This window comes from Oratosquilla oratoria, chromosome 19 (assembly GCF_046742065.1).
Source record: "Oratosquilla oratoria isolate Oo_2021 chromosome 19, ASM4674206v1, whole genome shotgun sequence".
Lineage (NCBI taxonomy): Eukaryota > Metazoa > Arthropoda > Malacostraca > Stomatopoda > Squillidae > Oratosquilla > Oratosquilla oratoria.
This window is the reverse complement of record NC_134795.1, coordinates 64,300,422-64,319,049: the sequence shown is the minus strand read 5'-3', so window position 1 is coordinate 64,319,049 and position 18,628 is coordinate 64,300,422. Positions and strand designations below refer to the sequence as shown.

Below are 18,628 nucleotides of genomic sequence, written 5' to 3'. Positions count from 1 at the left end.
TAGAATGGAGCCTACATTACCTAACTTACGTTCCAAGTCCTCGATCACCTTATCAACTCTCTCCTCTAGTCTTATCAGTCTGGGGGGGGTTGTGTCCCCCCCACCCTCTTTAAATCCCTGGAACATATTCTCGTCACTTTCTACTGTATTTCTCCTCTCTATACTTCTAATCTTTACATTTTTATTTGCCATTACGTCATCCGGTGGTCGTTTCATGTTGATCTTCCGCCCGTCTGCCTGGGCCAAGTCCTCCACATCCTCATTATCTTCCATTTCCCCAGTAATCCCTCCCCCTCTCCTCTTTCCTTACTTTCCCACTACCTCACGAGCAATTCCCCCCCCCCTGCAAATACAAAAAGGCACTTCTCTTTGCGTTGGTATCCTCAATCTGCACTTTTCTTCAGAGCGTTCGTCAAGCCGTCCGTTCGTTGAAAGTGTGTGTGTGTGTGTGTGTTTGAAGATCAGAGCTAATTTTTTTATCCACTATCTTAGTGATTTTCTCGATTTTCCGAGTGGATTGTTTATAACTCGAAGGGAGGTTAAACACAAGGCTTCTGAGTTTCATGGTGTTATTCGAAAGAAGAATATTACATAAAAAAAATTAATACAAGCTTTCGGTTGACTCATACAATCATCTTCAGATATGTAAAAATGAGCATACAAATCAATAGCTATCCAGCCATTTAGTCTTCTAACATCTAGTCTTCTTTTGAAAAATAACTGTGGACATTTAATCTTCCTAGTAAATTGTCTAAATGCCCTACATTCGATGAAACATGTCAGAGCATCAAATAATGACGGTGAATGCTACCAACACATAGTCTCGGTTTTCCCTGCTTTATCAATCGAGAAAATCAAGGCTGGTGTGTAATAGACCACAGATTCGCGCACTTTTACGTGATCAATATTTTATCAGAAAGATGAATAATAATGAAAAGGGAGCGTGTCTTTCATTTACTGCGGTAATGGAAAACTTTCTCTGTAATAAAAAGACTGGCAACTATGACCTTGGATGCAACATGAGTGTCAAACTCTATTTCCTATATAGTCGTCTTGATATATTTCTTGAGAACTTAGGGGCAGTACGTGACGAGCAAGGTGAGCGGTTCCATCAGGATCTAAGAAAATGGAGGAGCACTACCAAGGGAGACGGGACAAATATATGATGGCAGACTACTGTTGGAACATTAAACGAGATTACCTTGAGATAGTCCACAAACGCAAGAACTTCAAGCGTAAATTCCTGCCTGACTATAGTCAGCGCAAGGAGAATTGGCCGATAAGGCGTGGCTAGGATATTTCCCGGTGTTGCCACACATGGGCATCCATGGCGAGAACGTGCGTGTGGATGCTATGTTTTCTGAATGCAGTGTGAGGGGGGCGGGGCCAGAGATTAGATGTAGTGGCAACGTCGCTCTCGCATGCACATATGCCTTATCTACACTTAAAGAAACGAAACCTTTGTATAGAAAACATTGCTTTGATTTTTATCTCAGTGGTGGTGTGTGACAAAAAATTATAATATAATCATATGAGGCAACATTATAAAATTATAAAATAGAATTATATAATAAAATAAAACTATAAAATAATTATATGTTGCACCACAGGGGAACTCCCATTGGTCCGCCTTAAGATCTCAGTGCATAGGGTATAAAATGTAACTGAGCTCTGTATTATCATAGCAACCTGTTTCTTACCTAACAATGCATTCCTTGTAATTTTTAACCTTTGTGTTGATGGTACATGCTTCAAAATGTGTTGTGAATAAATTTAGACTATGTAACACTTTCTCTTTTATTCACCAGCTAATCTAATGAGAGTTTTAATCACATATTTCTTCTGATAACGAAGACATTTTTTATATTTTCAAATACCTCGATTACAGAAAAATAAAAGCTTTCATGAAAGACAACTTTATATTTGAAATTAGAATAGTTAAAATGAATAATACCAGAGGTTGATATCAATGCAATGCAATTTTTGTTGAGTTGATATTATTTGTTTATACAATGGTAATTTTACAAGCGTGAATTGCTAAGTTACTAACTGGCAACACTAAATATGACGTCCACAGCGGAATTGTTTACGGTGCCTGACGTTTGTCAAACAAGTGTTATCTGAGCACGTACACACGTCTCTTTAGACGTGATTATAAAACTCATTCAAAATTATTCTAGCACCTGTAACTTCGTCATTTTTACGGATGGATTATGATGATGACTTTTATTTGGAAGAGGATAAAATGTAAGTTTTATAGGATGTTTATCATGTTATTATCGAAATGAGAAAGATTGTCATCATTGTGAGGAACTTGTAATTTACAGTGTAATTTTCTTGATTGGAAGTAGTAAACTAAAGAATTTAACTGTCATTAGGAGTACATTCGGATGATAGGAATTTTAAGATACATTTGTGGCAATTGTAAATATATTATTTTTGTAAAACCAATCCTCTATTCATTATTCGTCTTTTGTGTCGATTATTGGTAGTTGGAGTGCATGGAATGTACGTAACAGGGATTTCGTTTGCTTTAGCACCTGACATATTTTACTGAAAACTGAAGGTTTTGATATGTGTTCTGATTTATTTGAGTCATAGGATAAGGATGGGAAGGTGACAAGGTCTCGGCATTTGTACTGCTAGGTACCATAGCTCGATGACTAAAACAGGTAAATTATTGATTTGCAGAGAGTTTATAATAAATTAAGTAATAATAAGTAGATTTTTTAGAAGTGCACACCTATGCAATACAGCAGTAGAAAATGAATTATTAATTTTGTAATTTATAATACGTCAACGTAATATGCGATTTTCTTGGCAGAAATCAATAACAAAATATTGCTAAAACCCATGTACTAACCAATGAAGTTGCAGTGGTTGAATGAAACGCCATGTATGGTTTGATAGAAACCAAAGTCGAAGAAATGAAGGGATGATAAATTCATCTATTCTAACCTAACCTAACGTAACCTACCTAACCTAACCTCAAATTCTAAAGATCATTCGGATCATTGTTGTCATCACTGATACTGACAGCCAGATTATTATTGTATCTCAGACAAATAACAGATGATGGCAGAACCCCATGTTCTCTCACAAAGATCAAGGAAGCCCTACTGTCATTGGAACAGCGCTTATTAACATCGCCTGGAGTTGGAGAACATCATTGTCAAAATGACAGGACTGGACAGACGACAATATGGTGTCTTGAACCTATTTGCAGCTCCGTTTGGTAGTGTATATGTTTTTAGCAATTTTGTTGTTGTTGACTTCCACCAAGAAAAATGTTTATTATGTTGATGTATTATAATTTACAAAATGAATATTTAATTCTATATTGCTATATTATGTAGGTGTCCACTTCTAAAAAAATATCCTTAACCTAATATAATCATTCTATAAATAAGAAATAGATCTCTGAAATGTAAAAATGAAAGACACAAAAATGTTTGTGTGTTAACTGGAATAGAACCAAAAAATAAGGGGCCCAGCCTAGAGACCAAGTCCCAGCCCCTCAGGGTTGCACCTGCAGGTGTCAGTGAGAGAGATGATGGGTTCTAAGTATATACAGGACCACGTAGTGGTTTGTAGTTAGTTTCTGTTAAATATTTACTTTTCCACATGCAAGGTGTGGAGGCAATGTAGATAACAAAAGCCACAGATAAGCGAAACTTAATGGTTAGGCAGTCATGCTGTGTTATCAAGTCTTACAGGTTGATTAAAATGAGTGTTATCGTTCTTTTATTTCTGTACTGAAATGGCCATCAACAAAATCTATAGAAAAAAAATCATCTGCACATTATAATACATAAGGACAAATGATTTTCTTGAAAAATAATTACAATTACAATTGACTGAAATATATGGGACAAGGTAAGGATACCTGGCTATCATTTTGATGTGCTATTCTGTGGGGAGGAGTTTGGGTTCTAATTGTAGATGGTCTTTTGATATTGTATTAGTAAAGCCAGTTATTATTCTTATTTAAAGATTTTTGCAGATAAAAAATCTATAGATAACTAAGAATGATAACTGGCTTTATTAATACTTGCTGTGGATATGCTCTCTCACTGCATTGCTTCTGACCCAGGGCAGTGGGTGAGATACAGAGATGACCCATCATCCAGGAGGAGCCAATACAAGAGGGAGGGTGGGGTGGTGAATGGGAGTGGAGTATGTGGGGATGAAATGGGTGGGAGAGGATTTATGCTTTTGACTTTGGCTACTTCCCATGAAAGGGGGAAAAGGCCCGTGGTATATGAATGTATGTATACTGTATATAAATAGATTCTTAGATAGAGGGAGTAATTGATGAGGAACAGATTGGGTTTAGGAAAGTTAGGGGTTGTGTTGATCAGATTTTTGTGGTAAGGCAGATATATAAGCTTTAGGAAAAGGTAAGGATGTTTTTTGGGCCTTTATGGATTTGGAAAAGGCTTATGACAGGATAGACAGGAAGGCATTGTGGGAGGTATTGCAGATACATGGGATGGGAGGAAAACTATTAAGAGCAGTCAAGAGTTTTTAGGAGAGAAGTAGAGCTTGTGTTAGAATTAGAAATGGGACTTCACCAGAAATGTGTTATGTCGCCATGGCTGTTCAATTTATACATGGATGGGGTGGTACAAGAGGTAAATGTAAGTGTATTGTGCTGGGGATTGGAGATGGTTAAAGAAAATTGAGAAAAATGTAAGATAAGCCAGTTGTTGTTTGTTGACAACATTGTGCTTGTAGCAGGATCAGAAGAGTGATTAAAGAAGTTAGTGATGGAGTTTGGGAAGGTGTGTGAAAGAAGGAAGTTGAAGATAAATGTGGGTAAAAGTAAGGTGATGAAGTGTACAAGGGGGGAGGATGACATCAAATTGGAAGTGAGTATTAAGGGAGAGAGGCTGGAGGAAGTGGATAGCTTTAGATACTTGGGGGTGAATGTGGCAGGAAAGGGAGGAGTGGAGTTGGAGGTAGAATGTAGATTGAGAGAAGCAAGTAAATATCTTGGGGGTGATTAAAAAGTATAATGAGAAATAGACATTTGGGAATGGATGCTAAAAGGAGATTGTATGAAGGGGTGATTATTCTGACCACTGTATGGAGCAGAAACATGAAACATAATAGAGGAAGTGAGGAGTTTAAATGTGTTTGAGGTGAAGTGTCTGAGAAGTATGGTAGGGGTTACAAGGTTGGATAGAGTGAGAAATGAGGAGGAGAGCAGGGGTGGAAAAGGAATTGGGAGATAGGGTTGATAAAAAAGTATTAGGATGGTTTGGACACATGGAAAGAATGAGTGAAGAAAGACTAGTAAAAGAAATGTGGAAGGTAGAGGTGGATGGAATGAACATGTGGGGGCAACCAAGGATGAGATGGATGGATTGGTTAAAAGGGGCATAGAGAAAGAGGTGGATGTCTGTTGAGGAAGGAAGGGAGAAGACAGAAGATAGGGGTGAGTAGAGAATTGTTGTGTATGGATGATACAGTGATGCATGGAAGGGTGTGGATGGGGAATGGGGTGGTTAGGGAGTATGTGTGAATGATATATTGATGCAGCTCAAAGGGATTTCTCCCCATCTTCTCTTTTTCTGCATGAGGGGACAGAGAGGGTGGGTTGCGGATTAAATGAAGTGGCCTTGCTGTGGATATGCTGTGTCTAGCTGCATTGCCTTTGACCCAGGACAATGGGTGAGATGTAGGGATGACCCATCATCCAGGAGGACCCAAGTAAGGAAGGAGGGAGGGGTGGCGAATGGGAGTGAAGTATGTGAGGATGAAATGGGTTGGAGTGGATTTATGCCTTTGACTTTGTCTACCTCCCTTGTAAGGGGGAAAAGGCCCTTGATATATATATTTTGTTTTGTTTGTAGGAATTCTTTGTTTTCTTAATTGTGGGTATAATATGAACATTAGTAAGAATTAGAAAAATTAGTAAAAGACGTGTGGAGGGAGTGAACTTGTGGGGGCAACCAAGGATGAGATGGATGGATGGGGTGAAAGGGGTGTTGAGCAAAGAAGAGAGAAGGCAGGAGATAAAGGGAGTGGAGAATGACTGTGTATAGATGATACTGTGATGCAAGGAAGAGAGGGGTTGGGGTGATAGGGAGTGGTTGTATGTGAAGGATATTTTTATGCACCGTGAAGGGATTTCTCTCCATCTTCTCTTTTTTCTGCATGAGGGGATGGAGAGGGGGAGTTGCCGATAAAGTTAAGTGGTCTTGCTGTGTCTTACTGCATTGCTTCTGACCCAGGACCTTGGACAGGATACAGGGATGACCCATCATCTATGAGGAGTGAAGATGAGAGGGAAGAAAGGGTGGTGGAGGGGAATGGGTACTTGCTTTTTGACTTGGCTACCCCCTTTGTAAGGGGGAAAAAGCCCTTGGTATGTAGATAGGATATGATGTGGATACAGAGTCTAGTGTAGATTTTATGAGGTGGTTTTATAACTGAGAGGGAAACAATGGCTGGTGGATGGGAGTGAATGTGTCTCCTGAATGGCTACCTACCTTATATGGGGGGAGAATGTCTTAGTATATTAATAAATTGATTTGTTATATAGTCATACACAGTGTTTCTTTTTGCCATCCAAATCCTGTGCCTGGTACTGTTTTTAGTATACAAATCTGCCATTTTTTAAACATAATCTACAGATTATGTTCTAAGTACTGTATGTTCAATTTATTATTTGCCCTCATTGTGAGGTCTTTTAATGCATGTGTGGAGGTCATATGTGTATCAGATGTGAAGCCAAGTATTTAAGGGCTCTTATCTACTGAAAGAAGTTGCCCGTTAAATCTCACTGTTGGAGGTTCTTTAGATTCGTGGAAGTCATGATAGTCATCATCACTGAGGACTTCTAAGGGGAAGCAGACACGTGGTATTACTTGAGCCATAGTTTTCACTTGTTGATGTACGTTTGCATTTTTGGGTGTTTTATAGTTGTCAGTCCATATACCAAAGGCATCTTCCCCCTTATTGGGAGGATAGCCAGCCAAGGCATGCACCCACTCTCATCCATTCAACTTGCATCCACCACCCATTTGTTTCCCTCTCATCTTACCTCCTCTTGGATGAAGGGTCACCCTTGTCTCCTATTCACTGCTCTGGTCTGATGCAATGCCAGATCTCTATTACTTGCTATCATGCCACAAATAGGAATATTCATTTTTATGTGGACCCTACTTAATAGTTCTTTCCTTGTACTTACAATAGGCTTAAGGTATCCCATGATAGTGAAAAAGATCCTATGAGCATATCATTGTCATCATACATTTGTGTTTGTGTGCTATCATTGTTGCGCAATCTGAAGATATATGTCTATGTGGGGTATCCTGGCAGAGTGAGGATATGTATTTTTCTTGTGTTGTCTATTTTGGTATGTCCTGAGTGTTTTGATATGACTGCAGTGATCTATGCTCAAGTGTATGCTGTCCTGCCTACCTGGGTGTCTGATTGTTGTATGGGTGGTGAAGGGTGACCAAAGGTCTTGTTTGGCTCTATATTTGTGGGTATTATATGTAAATGTAAGTGTTAGTGTGGTTTGGCAGGGGTGGTGGGATATAGCTATATACAGTGTTGTTGTAGTGTTCTGGAGTCATATGCTAGGTGTTGGTGAGTGGTTCCTCATGAAATGTATTGGGTGCTGTTGGTTTTGCTTGGCAGGTATTATTTATTGTATACTGTGCATGTGGAGATACAAAACATTGGTCTTCACATGTGGGTGACCCAGAGGTATTGTCAGTGTTCAGCCAGTGATTTATTCAATGGCAGGCAGATATTTTGTTTGATATACTTTAGCCACATGAAATAACTGAGAAATTAAAGCTTGGTATGGGAAGATCACTGGCTGATTGAGTTAAAGCATCACTACTTGGGCCAGAGGCTAGAAGTAGAGATACTTCAAGATTGTCTAGCAGTGAGAGCATACTATATTAAGTCCCTGCTTCAGAAAGCTCTCCACAAGAAAGCTCTGTCCTTTCCCTCTGAAGAGAGGACACTTTGAACAATTGTCTGTGATATACAAGTGTGGGAATGTTTCTATGTTGCCAGCTTATAGCAGTAGGAGGAGGGGAGCTGTTGCACATTTCAGCTCTCTTTATATGAAAAGATGGGAGAAATACAGTCATAGTTGGTAGAGAGAGAACTGGGTCCAGTTTGGAGACTGTGTCAGGCTACATCTCCAGATGGAGATGAAGGTGTTGATGGGTTTTAAGGATGGATGGCAGAGATAATTGTCTCCAACATCTGTCTTGCAAAACCACAACAAGTAAGTATCCATTATTGGTCCCTTAGTGAAACTACTATTACCACTGCTACTGTTACTGTTGCTATCATTACCACCACTACTGTAGAATTTGTAAATACCTGTGTATTTGATGTTTAAAGTATTTAATATTTCTGTACTGGTATTTAAGCTGATCAGTAACTTGGCCTAAGTAGCGTCTAGATTTTTTTTTTTTTTTTTCAATAATACTGATTTTCAAAAAGATTCATCTTAAGACTCAGCTATAAATTATTTTTTCATGAACAGTCTCATTATAGAATGTTTATTGAAAACTAATGTGGAAATTTTGATAGACGAACTATTTGCTTACAATTTCTATAATAGTTCTTCATATTTATGTTATAAAAGCGAAATACTGTATATGAATACTGTACAGTAGAACCTTGCATTGCCAGGTATTTTATTAACTGGAGTGGTTTTATAATCATTTTGATGCTAAACATGTTCAAGATTGTGATATTATGGTAAATTGTAATGCATAATCAGACTAGAAGTTATCAGTGAGATATATTTGAGTCACATAGCTCTGCAGATATTACTGTTTGGTAATATAAAACAAGCAAAATATTAATTTATTACACAGGATGATAGATTACATTTCAAAATCAAGTTCAGTTATGTGTATATGAAATTAATGTTAAAATATGTTAACTAAAGCCTGTATGTCCACGTACAGTGGCCAATGAATGCAGAAAGGGTCATTAGAAGTGCATATTTGCTCTCATAAAGTTCTCACAACAATGACTCTTCAAGACATTTTGTACTAAAGGCTACAAACCAGAAGTCCAGCACAAATGCAAGCAGGCATGAAAATAGATATTTGGACAACTTATGGCAAGTGCAACTGAAAAATTAATTAGCTGGGCCTCCTACTGACAGAGTACCTCAGAATTCAATTAGTCAGTATTCATTAACTGGATTTGCATGCTCAGTTCCCATGTCTGGATGAAGGAGGTTCTACTGTATGTATTTATGTAACTGCATGGAATATTATGCTCTCTTTGTTACCAGTTCTAACTTTGGAATGATCATTGTGCATTTTATTAAGCTATGCTATCGTGAAATGTTTTATAGATTGGTTATTTACATGAAAATGCAATGAGACTTGTTTTTATGTAAAAGTAAATGTAATATCTAGAAAATTTGAGTACTCATAATTCATGTTGTTAGTGCTGCATGTAACACCCTTATTCCTACTTTTTTAGTGCTTTGATTTTGTGTATGTATGTACTATTATTTTGATATTATTATTATTCAATGTCTTTTGACTTTGACTACTTCCCTTGTTAGGGGGGAAAAACCCCTTGGTATATGTATGCATTGTTATTATTATTTATTTATTTTATTATTATTATTTTCTTTTCCTTATGATTTATCACTAATGTCTGGATTTGAGTACAGGTGCTCTTCAACTTACAACGTGACTTACAACTACTTGGACTTACAACCATAGTGGCTCCTTACATCTTTATGGCTACTTACAATGACAGTTACAGGTAGACATCTCAAATATCCTACCACAGGATTTGCTTATGGCACATTTCTTTCCAACATTCCAAACTGCTGTCCTTCCATCTCACCTACATGACTTGGTGTCCTTCATTTGTCACATGTACCTCACACCAGTAGTACAGTCAATAACAATTCAAGTTTTTGATAATAAGTCTTAGTATCAACAATATACCCTTTAATACATGGTTTTCAATGGTTGCTACTTTGTGAATTCCTACATTGAGAGGCAATATATTGGCCATGTTCTGGCAGAATAGGAGACTTACTTGTACATAGTAACTTGTGTCCATGTTAATTGATATTTTTATAGAAAAGTACTGAGTATTGCATATGAGGCACAGGTAAATAATTCATGATTGATTGATTTGATTTAATTCCAAATAATTCATAAAGCAATGAATGAAACTGCAAGATGTAACCCTAGTATACTGTATTATCAGACATCCAGCTGGCTAGCAAATGAGGTAATGTATTTATTATTCCCAGATAATAGGGAGTAATGTACAATGTAGAGTAATCTGGGGGCAAGTTGTAGGCCTATATATAGGCACAGTTGCTCCTGAGTAAAAACTATCGACTGTATGGTGACATCATGGTTTCTGAGGAAGAGGATCAGGATGCCCCATAACACCATAATTTTGATTTGGTGCTTGGTCTCTTATTGTAGTTCTCAGATAAGATTTTTTTTCTTAAGGTCAGGTTACTAATATAGTGTCCCATCATTGTGAATATGTTGTGATTAATTTGATATACACATGAATAGTGAGAATAGCTATATTAACATGGTTCTGAATGAAAATAGTGGCCAAACAAATTAAAATGGCTTCTTGAGGTGTGAGGAAAGAAATATTTGTTGTTGGGCCATGCGATCTGTACAGGTGAATATTGTATGTGCTCCCCCCCTTTTTTAAGGAAAATAAGTGAGAAAACATTACAAAAAGTGTTTGTTGTTGAGATAATAATGAAATATAAAAAAGAAAATTATGAAAAATGATGTCCATGAAATCAGTTTGGCACTTTTTTTTCTTCTTTTTATGTCAAGTTCAATGAAATTATATTTTTGATCCAATATGAGGTGTCAGTTAAATTATGTCACCATACCCAGTATGGGTTGGCCCCATATGGGGGGGGGGGGTGACCCGTACAAAATAAAATATCTTTTCAAATCCTCAAAAAACATGGATGCTCTAACTGGGAAACCTTGATGTGTATGCCATACTTAGTTAGATACTTGAAGTTGATTTTTTTTACTTAATGTGATTTCTCTTACCTCAAAAACTTAATTTTAAGATATTTTTCTACTAATAGCATGACCTGCCCTGACATACCCTACATGTTTTTTCATTATTTAGTAATTTTTTTGTCTTATAACCATTTTGACACATGACTTGCCTGTTCGAATGAAACTTAATTGTAAGTCAAAAAGTATCTATTTTTAGATAACCACAGAAGATTACTTGTTTAGGTAAGGAAACTTACATGATAATTTTTTATTTATTATTTTATTTTGTTTTTTCTATTTGTTATTACTTTTTATTTTATTTATTGTTTTATGAATTTATTTACTTTTTGTAAGTATTGATATCAATACCAGCTTACAGAATGTAAACCTTTTGTTTATCCATTAGCTCTTATCAGAATACTTTGTTCAGATATGCAATGTTTCAAATTATGCATGGTCTCCAGGAATATAACCTTAATATAAGTTAAGAGGAAACTGCATTTTGCTTGAATTTGTACTTTTTATTTTGTGTATTTTCTTTTTATAGATTGTAGATACTGAAGTTTGGTTTACGCTTGCATGAGTGAGCATATTGAGTGCTGCAATGTATCACTATTCCCTGGTGCCTCGGTATGACCCAGATGCTCCCACCACAGTAATGGAGGACCATTCTCTGCTTGTTGAGGATCGCATGTATGTTACTGCTGCTTTTTGTGTTAGCTTGTTTCGTTAGTCTTGTCTGCTGATTTTTATTTTTAATTTTCATTATGCTTTAAAGCCTTTTTTAAAGTTGTGAGTCATAGTGACGTTTTGATTAATAAGCTTTTAAATTAGTCCTGTGAAATTTCTCCTGGTTCAACAATGGACATGAGTTCCATTGGCATGCATTCAGGTCACCACTCTGCAGTAATATTGTACCAATAGAGAATTGGTGTAGCAACAGGCACCAATTGTTTAAGATACAACCAGCACATGGAAAACCTTATACTTCACTGCCCTTCACTCACGCCAGACAGTAACTCTAAATCTTTTCGTTGAGTGACATGGATGCTAGTTTTCTTAGTGGCAACAGGTCTCCTACAAGAGATAGCTAAGTCAGTGAATTAATTGACAATAGTGATGAAAATGCTCCTCAATGGGTTAATCAAGATATTCAACATCCTGGTGAGTAGAGTTTTCTCCCAGCTGAATAAAATTGACTCGTTACTCAGAATAAAATTCTTAAGTCCAGCATAGTTCCTCAAGAGGTAAATGTAGAGCATGACTTTACCCAACATTCTTATATGTAGCAATATACAGTAGATGACAGGTGTTACTCTATTGAATTGTAGAATTTTGTATTGCTTGGGTGATCCATGGCAGGTACTTGCTTGTTGTAGTCCTGCAAAATGGATAGCAAAGAGATTGATTCCCCTGCTGTATAGTGTTTAAATCCAGCAATTCCATCACCACCATCTCAAGATACGACTGTGAGGGTTAGTCACTTGGTTGCTGGACCAGGCCCAAGCTCTCTCTCAAATTTAACTGTATTTCTTCCATCTTAGCACAACAGGAAAACTGAACCTGCAACTGTTCTCACTCCTACAACTTTCAGCTGATGACATGGAAGCAGTCAAACACTAATACAATACACAATAGTCCAGAAATTCTTTCCAGAGAGATTCATGGGATGGCCCAAGGATCATTGTCAGTTCTTTGGGACTGCAAGTTTCCAACCAGTAAAATTTGAGGCAACAGGTGTTATATTGTTTGACTACATGTAAGCTGGTGAATTGGTTTCAGGAGATTAACACTAGGATGAACTATATCCATGACTTTGTAGTGAAAAGCTCAAGGTAAAGCCATGGGACTAAATAGTTGACATCCAGAAACTTTGAGGGAAGTTTAAAACAGTGTTGTTACACCTAGGTCTCATAGTCTAACATTTGCCAACCGCCACTTGTGTTGATGTTTGGGCACAGGACATAAACCCACTTTGTGAATTGGTGGTGTTTTATGTCCTTAGCCAATTCCTGAAGTGAGTTTATGTCCTGGGCCCAAATGTACATGTAAGTGGTGGTTGGTGAGTGTTACATCAAGAAACCTAGGTGGACTCCATTAGATTATTTGAAGTAAATCTGTCATGATCAGGACTACCAAGAGAATAGGAATGATTAAACATTACACCTGTTGAAAATTGAAAAAAAAAAAAAAAAGTTGGACAAACCCTGTGAAGACATCACATATCCAAGATACAAAGGATTACAAAGATTACAAAGGCGGAGCATGCCGACAGGAGACCTTTTGATCCATATCTAGGTCGGATGCAAAAAAAAAAAAAAATCATATTAATAATAAATGAAAACTATAATAATGTAAAAATAACAAATAAAATACATAAATAAATGCATAGGTATAGTTGAATAACAAACAAAAAGGTAAATAGTAAATGATTATAAATTGACATATAACTTAATAATAAATGAAAATCAGACAGACAAATTATAACAAAACAAAAACAAATAATATAACATAAAGTCATATAAAAGTCAAATAATATAACATAAAGTCATATAAACTATAGAACACATCCTCCTATATTGCCTTGTGTACACTCAGTGTAGATACAACATCTTCACTAGGAACAAATTGAAGAAGAAGACTACAAGGCTGAAGAATGTGAAGAAACAATTTAGATGCATCATCCAAAATAAAGAACCAAGGGATCAGATTAACTGATTGAAGTGCTGGTTATTGGTGACAAAATACAAATACTATTGATTATATATATTTATTTATATTTTTGTATCTATTTTATTTTATTTCATTTTCATTATTTATTTATTTATTTATGCATATTTGTATATGAAATTTTGGTGCAGCCTAAAGGGATATCTCCCTGTCTTCTTATTTTTTTGCATGAGGGGATGGAGAGGGGGGCTTGCTGATTAAATGAAGTGACCTTGCTGTGAATGTGCTGTGTCTTGCTGTGTTGCCTCTGACCCAGGTCAGTGGGTGAGATGCAGGGATGACCCATCATCCAGAAGGAGCCAAGAAAAGAGAGAGGGAGGGGTGGTGAATGGGAGTGGAGTATGTGGGGATGCAATGGACAGGAATGAATTTATACTTTTGACTTTGCTACCTCCCTTGTGGAAAAATTTTTGGTATATGTATGTATGTCTTTATTTACTTTATTGTTTACTTTATTGCTTCTGACCTGGGCAGTGGGTGGGACATAGGGGTGACCCTTCATCCATGAAGAGTGAAAATAAATAGGAAACAAATGGGTGACAAATTGGAGTGGAATGGGTGGAAGTGGGTGCATGCCTTGGCTGGCTACCTCTCTCATAAGAGGGAAGAAGCCTTTGATATATAGATAGGTGATAGAGTTATTTACTTATTTAATTATTTTATTTATTTATTATTTTTATTTTATTTTATTTATTTATTTTATTTTATTTTTTATTTTTATTTCATTTTATTTATTATTTTTATTCTATTTTATTTTATTTATTATTTTTATTTTATTTTATTTTATTTATTATTTTTATTTTATTTTATTTTATTTATTTTTCCATATGAATTTATTAAGTACAGGAATAAAAAAATTGGCCAGAGAGATCTAATAAGTCTTCTATTCTGTTTTTGTAACCTAGACTCTTCATCTGTATTCTCTTAATTTGTAAGTTTCCTAGCTGAGCTGGGAAAAGATTGAATCAAATCCTTTCACAGATTAGTGCCGTGTCCTTCTTTTCGTGATTATTTTACATTTTCCCGTTACTATGTATTTGCACTTACATGTGAATGTGCTTGCATATAAAAGTAGAATATATGTTTAGCATGCATATAAATGTATGTATTTGTAATATTCCTTTATCCTAATTGAGATCTTCTTTCAGCATTTTGTATTTTTCATGTTTTCTTTAGTTCATTTAAATGTACTTGTTAATGCATGCAGCCCAGAGGCAGTTGTTACCTCAGGTAATTCACGGCATGAAAAAGAAATGGAATCATTGTAAGTTGACGGGTGTTTCTTTTCAAAATTGAGGTACAAGATGGATGACATCCATATTAGTGCAAATATTGGTAATAATCGCTAATGATATCAGGTTTTAAAGATGTAAATAATTACTATAAAATGTTATTCCAGTAGTTTGTTTGAATGTGACGTAAATGAACACGTGATTGTATTTGTAAGAGTTCCTCAAGCATATTATTTGTTGTAACCATTTTGCTGCATTTTACAACCTTAGTATTAGTAGTTGCTCTGGCTGCCACCAGGCCATTATATTTAGCAAATGGGATGGAGTTATTTCAAACCCCTCTTGATTAATCTTTTTGCTACATTGCATGACTTCGATTATTTAAACTACTGCCAGGCAATATTGTTCAGCTAAGGGACCCCCCCCCCCTCCCCATAGTGAAAATATAGATAATAATGATGTAATGATTGTTGCCATAAGTTTCATGGACTTGGAACCTGTAGCCCCACAGAAGGGTTGATATGGGATAAACATCAGTAAGGTTGTGGGCAAAATGTACGGAATGTTGAAAAATACAGAAGTGGCTTCTCATTACATGGATGAAGAGATGATAAAAAAAAATTACAGAGAACTTAATCTACTTTGAATTAGAATAAACAGCAGTGATATTATCCCCACAAAGAAACAAGGATACAAGATCAAGAGAATACAGAGAGCAACAACCAGAATGGCAACCAGTCTTGCAGATAAACCGTACATGAGGAGACTTTAGTTATTAGTATTGCCATGTTTAGAGAAAAGAAGAGAAAAAAGATGACTTGTTTGCTGTGTTTAGGTCACTGAAGGAGGGGACAGAATTGTGGAGGACCTCTTGGTTTGGTATGGGAAGGCATCATGAGGTCACGGGAACAAGTTGAAAGCTACCACATGTCTGAAGGATATGAAGAAACATAGTTTTTCATACAGATGTGTAAATTCCTGGAATAGCCGAGAAGATGATGTAATCCAAGCTAGAACTATATATGAATTTAAAACTAGACATAATAGCTGGAGAATAAGACATCAGGCCCTACATACGTAACTCTTTTCCCGTATACTGCAATGGAACGTGTGTGTATTGTGCCGTGGCTCACTACCGTCTCGTGATAAGACTTGTGTCATCCTCAACTTTAGAGTACCAATTTTCCTGGATGCCCAAGCTCATAGGGCAAAGGTAATGGCCTTGATTGCAGCCAAGCATTTCCAGACTTACAATCTTCGTCTTATATCTAAGACAAATTATCAAGAATAGGTAGGACTATGAAAGAAGAAAGTCTAGTGGAAGAATGTAAAATTTTTGGGCCCATTATATTAACCCCTCATGTGCCAGGTGGCATTTGTCTTTTCATACGAGCCGTGTCATTGTATTCAACTGCGTGGCACCAGAAAAGTAGTAAAGAATTAAAGGCTTCGTTGCAAAACTGTAGTTGCTTCTACACTAACATTGGATACCAAAAGATGCTAAGCAACTTGTAGAAAAATTGCAGGAATTCACCTAAAGAATCCTTCCCTCCTTTCATAATACCCCTTATTCCTCTTCCACTTCCCTACCTTTCCACTTCCCAACTCTTCCACTTCCCTACTCTTCCACTTCCCTACTCTTCCACTTCCCTACTCTTCCACTTCCCTACTCTTCCACTTCCCTACTCTTCCACTTCCCTACTCTTCCACTTCCCTACTCTTCCACTTCCCTACTCTTCCACTTCCCTACTCTTCCACTTCCCTACTCTTCCACTTCCCTACTCTTCCACTTCCCAACTCTTCCACTTCCCTACTCTTCCACTTCCCTACTCTTCCACTTCCCTACTCTTCCACTTCCCTACTCTTCCACTTCCCTACTCCTCTGCTTCCCAACTGTTCCACTTCCCAACTCTTCCACTTCCCAACTCTTCCACTTCTCTACTCTTTCACTTCCCTACTCCTCCACTTCCCTGCTCTTCCACTTCCCAACTCTTCCACTTCCCTACTCTTCCACTTCTCTACTCTTCTGGTTCCCTACTCTTCCACTTCCCTCCTCTTCCACTTCCCTACTCTTCTGCATCCCTACTCTTCCACTTCCTTACTCTTCCACTTCCCAACTCTTCTGCTTCCCAACTCTTCCACTTCCCTACTTTTCCACTTCTCTACTCTTCCACTTCTCTACTCTTCTGGTTCCCTACTCTTCCACTTCTCTTCCACTTCCCTCCTCTTCCACTTCCCTACTCTTCCACTTCCCTACTCTTCCGCTTCCCTACTCTTCCACTTCCTTACTCTCCCCCCTTTCTCCTCACCTAAATTGAAGGTGTTCGTCCCAAGAGGCTGACACTTCGTTTCCGAGTGGGCCCGAGAGATCTGTCACCTTTGACCGCATTTCTTCCACCTTTTCACGTAAGGAGAGCCGATAACTGGCAACTAACCACTCTTCTCCAACCATGAACCAGTGACAGAAACAGTTCCGCACTAGTACAGCACACACAGTAGTTTGATATTTCTTTCCGGAGAGATCGGTGCCAAGCACCATTGCCAGCCACTCTAGGTTGGCGGGTTTCCGGTTAGTGAAATTTAAGGCAACATTTGTCATCATCCTCTTCTTTCTGTTTCCTCTTCCCTTTCCCTCATCTCCGTATCTCCTTTTCCCTTCACCTTCCAATTCTGTTCCCATTTCTTTTCCTTCTTCAGTCGTCATTCCTTCCCCTTCCCTTTCTTTTATCCTTCCTTTCCCCATTTCCTCCTCTTTCCCTTTCCTTCTCATCCTTTCTGTCTTCATCTTCTCCCTCTCCTTTATTGTCCCCCTATCTTTTCTTCTCGTTCCTCTTCCCTTTCCTTTTTCACCTTCCTTCTTTCCCCTCTTCCCTTTCCTTTCCCCCTTCCCCTTCCTCTTCCATCACCCCCCCTCTCCCCCTCTCCCCCTTCCGCTTCCCCCTCTCTCCCCCTTCCGCTTCCCCCTCTCTCCCCCTTCCGCTTCCCCCTCTCCCCCTTCTGCTTTCCCCTCTCCTTCCTCTTCTCCCTCTCCTTCCTTTTCCCCCTCTCCTTCCTTTTCCTCCTCTCCCTCCATTTCTTCCTCCCCTTCTTTCCCCTCCCATCTCACTTCCCGTCTTTCTTATTCCCTCTCCCCTTGTCTTTCTCACTCCCTCTCCCCTTACTCTTCCCCACTCCCCCTCCCTTTCCACTCCCCCTCCTTTTCCACTATCCCTACCCTCTTCTACTCCCATTCTCCCTCCCCCTCCCCTTCTCTCCTTGTCACCTTTACTCCCTCTTCTTTCCCTCCCATCTCCTCCTTTGGCCATCTTTCTCCCACTCTTTTGTGCTTTTCACCTCCTTTCGTCCTCCTCCACTTCCTCCACCTCCTCCTCCCTCCACAATATGTGAATTCCATCTGCCTCTGTGTTACCACCTTCCCTCTCCCCTTCTTCCCCTCCAGTCTTTGTTTTTATGTAAGTGTGTATGTATACGTGTTTGTCTGCTTTTAATGTTGTTTCTTTTTCTTGTATATTTTCCAACTTTTACTCCCTTTTCTTACTTCCACTTAGTTTTGTCTTCCCTCTTTTCTGCTCCCCGTTTTTCTTCGCAATCTGTCGCATTAATGTAATTATAGTCGTGTGTCCCAATTGCAATGGATTTGATTTTTGTAGAATAACT

The 18,628-nt window shown here is 37.9% G+C and overlaps 1 protein-coding gene across 4 annotated transcripts in view; it reads left to right on the top strand.

Moving 5' to 3' along the window:
* The first annotated feature begins 2,065 nt into the window (after positions 1–2,065).
* PICK1 (protein interacting with PRKCA 1) overlaps positions 2,066–18,628 on the top strand; it is a 39,104-nt gene continuing 22,541 nt past the window's right edge. The window contains exons 1-3 of one of the 4 annotated variants that reach the window (XM_076203210.1): positions 2,102–2,247; positions 9,677–9,771; positions 11,557–11,702. In XM_076203210.1, coding sequence (XP_076059325.1) covers positions 11,614–11,702 — 89 coding nt within the window. In that variant the 5' untranslated portion in view covers positions 2,102–2,247; positions 9,677–9,771; positions 11,557–11,613. Of the gene's footprint in view, positions 2,248–9,676; positions 9,772–11,556; positions 11,703–14,946; positions 15,004–18,628 lie in introns of all 4 variants that reach the window. The other 3 variants (XM_076203208.1, XM_076203209.1, XM_076203211.1) reach the window with 3 other exon arrangements.